This window comes from Egretta garzetta, unplaced genomic scaffold (assembly GCF_000687185.1).
Source record: "Egretta garzetta isolate BGI_Z169 unplaced genomic scaffold, ASM68718v1 scaffold42, whole genome shotgun sequence".
Lineage (NCBI taxonomy): Eukaryota > Metazoa > Chordata > Aves > Pelecaniformes > Ardeidae > Egretta > Egretta garzetta.
In genome coordinates this window covers 1,173,305-1,176,021 of record NW_009258782.1, presented here as the reverse complement: position 1 = coordinate 1,176,021, position 2,717 = coordinate 1,173,305, and the positions used below count along the sequence as shown (strand labels likewise).

The 2,717-nt window shown below is 54.1% G+C and overlaps 1 protein-coding gene across 1 annotated transcript in view; it reads left to right on the top strand.

The window, feature by feature from the left end:
• Nucleotides 1–6: 6 nt before the first annotated feature.
• Nucleotides 7–2,717, top strand: part of SMCR8 (SMCR8-C9orf72 complex subunit) — a 9,545-nt gene continuing 6,834 nt past the window's right edge. Inside the window, exon 1 of the mRNA XM_009649440.2 lies at nucleotides 7–2,409. Within this exon, the coding sequence (XP_009647735.1) occupies nucleotides 56–2,409 (2,354 nt within the window). The 5' untranslated portion in view covers nucleotides 7–55. The remainder of the gene's footprint in view (nucleotides 2,410–2,717) is intronic.

The window sequence follows — 2,717 nt, the reverse complement described above, 5'->3', positions numbered from 1 at the left end:
CGGGGGGGACCGGGGGGGCGTCGCTGCTCCATGTCGGTCCCCTCCTGCGGGAAATATGATCAGCGCCCCTGACGTGGTGGCCTTCACCAGAGAGGAGGAGCTGGAGGATGAGCTGTACAGCGAGCCGCCCCTGCCCGAGGAGTACTCAGTGCCGCTTTTCCCCTTCGCCAGTCACGGCGCCAACCCCTGGGCCAAGGTCGCCAGCTCCAAGTTCACCCGGGACTTCATCCTCATCTCTGAGTTCTCAGAGCAAGTGGGGCCCCAGCCCCTCCTGACCATCCCCGATGATGCCAAAGTGTCAGGCACTTTCGATCTCAATTATTTTTCCCTTCGGATCATGTCTGTGGATTACCAGGCTTCCTTTGTGGGGCACCCTCCTGGCTCTGCATACCCGAAGCTGAACTTCGTGGAGGACTCCAAAGTGGTGCTGGGGGACTCAAAGGAAGGGGCCTTCGCATACGTCCACCACTTGACTCTGTACGACCTCGAAGCCAGGGGTTTCGTGAGGCCCTTCTGCATGGCCTATATTTCCGCCGACGAGCACAAAATCATGCAGCAGTTTCAGGAACTCTCTGCTGAGTTCTCCAAAGCCTCCGAATGCCTAAAGACAGGGAACAGAAAAGCTTTTGCAAATGAACTGGAAAAGAAACTGAAAGATCTTGACTACACCAGGACTGTCCTGCACAATGAAACCGAGATACAGAAGAAAGCCAACGACAAAGGCTATTACACAACCCAAGCCATCGAGAAGGCCAACGAGCTGGCCAGTGTGGAAAAATCTATCATCGAGCACCAAGATCTGCTGAAACAAATCAGGTCGTATCCTTATAGGAAGCTGAAGGAGTGCGATTTCCACCCTTATGAGCCAGAGTGTGCGCTGGATCAGGCCAGCACAGGCTGCGAGCAGGACCTGACTACCTCTGACCTTGCTGAGCCTGGCGAAACGCACCTTTACGCCCATGTGCCGTCCTATACCCCCAAGCTCATCAAAGCGAAGTCTACCAAGTGCTTTGACAAGAAGCTGAAGACGCTGGAGGAGCTCTGTGATATTTATTTTTTCACCCAAACCCTTGACCAGTTGCATCAGATCGAGAGGACTTTCAGAGGTGACGTGTGCTACCTCCTGACAGACCAGATCAGTAGGGCGCTCTTAAAGCAACAAAGTGTAACTAACTTCCTCTTTGAGGATATATCTTTTCTGGGTGAAAAAACACCTGAAAAACAGTACAGAGGCTGCCAGGGGCTCAATCAAGACGTCATCGATAGAAAGTGTTTGGAAGAGTCCCCTGCTCCTAAAGTGGTCATCAGCCTGGGGTCCTACAAGTCCAGCGTGGAGTGTGTGCCCATCAAGATGGAACAAGAAATCGAGGACTCCCAAGAACCCAAAATGACTGAGTCCATGACGTTTGAACACCAGGAGAACCTGGACTACCTCGATGCAGATATTAAAGGCAGCATCAGTAGCGGTGAAAGCATCGAGGTTCTTGGAACGGAGAAGTCGGCATCTGGCTTGACAAAATCGGAGAGCCAGGCCAGCCTACCCGTCAGCCCCAGCCCCCAGGTGGGCAGGAGCAAGGTGGGCAGCCGGAGGACCGTCAGCGAGGACAGCATCGAGGTTCTCAGCACGTGTCCCTCTGAGTCGCTCATCCCGGAAGATTTTAAAGCAAGCTACCCAAGTGCCATTAATGAGGAACCTTATGTGGATGATGAAGAGGGAGGCCTTCGTTTCACCTCCAGACTAAACCCGGACGATGCTGACGAGCAGGAAGACGTTTCGAAACAGGAAAACTTAGTGCAGGTTGACTCTGCCTGTTGTATCGGGAAGGAGAGTCCCAACTTCCTCGAGCCTCTGCCTGAGCTGGGACAGAAGCCCTGCGACGAGGATGGGGTGGTCAGGATCCCCCCGCAGCCGTACCGACAGGCTGAGCAGGGGCTGCGCGGGAGCTTTGGGGCCTTCCCCTCCCATGACGGCATCTCAGGGGGGCTCCTTCCTTCCGAGCTAGACTCGCGCTACCTGACGGGCAGCAGGGAGGTCAGCAAGAGCAGCCTGGATGAGTGCTCGGACTCCATGAGCTATATCAGCAGCGCCGCCTCCACGTGCTCCGACAGGACCCCTTCTCCCGCTCACCCCGCCTGTCAGGCAAGTGAAAGGCACAAAAAAAAGGCTGGCCAGAACGCGCTGCGGTTCATCAGGCAGTACCCCTTCGCTCACCCCGCCATCTACTCCCTCCTCAGTGGGAGGACCCTGATCGTGCTGGGGGAAGAGGAAGCGATAGTCAAGAAGCTTGTGACGGCGCTCTCCATCTTCGTGCCAAACTGCGGCGTTTACACCAAGCCTGTGAAGCACTGGGTCACTTCCCCTCTGCACGTTGTGGATTTCCAGAAGTGGAAGCTGATTGGACTCCAGAGGTAAATTGGGGATCTGTTTGCTGTCTCGGTGTTGAGGTGTACGATAAACACTTGGTCTCCTAAGTGGGAATTCTAGAGGGGAATTGGTGCGCAGGGGAGGTCTCTGTCTAATTACCTATGCAGCTGCCATGAATTTCTGCTTGTGGGATATATTTTGAAGAGGAGTAGATTTGTCTGTCTCTTTATATCCAGCCTCACTTGAGAGTTAATATTTAAAACATCTGCTGGGCACTTGCAACCTGGTGCATGCTACTTATTTGGCGAGGAAGTTTCCTTCTGGTTTAGGTCTTAGCCTGGCAAAGCAGAGA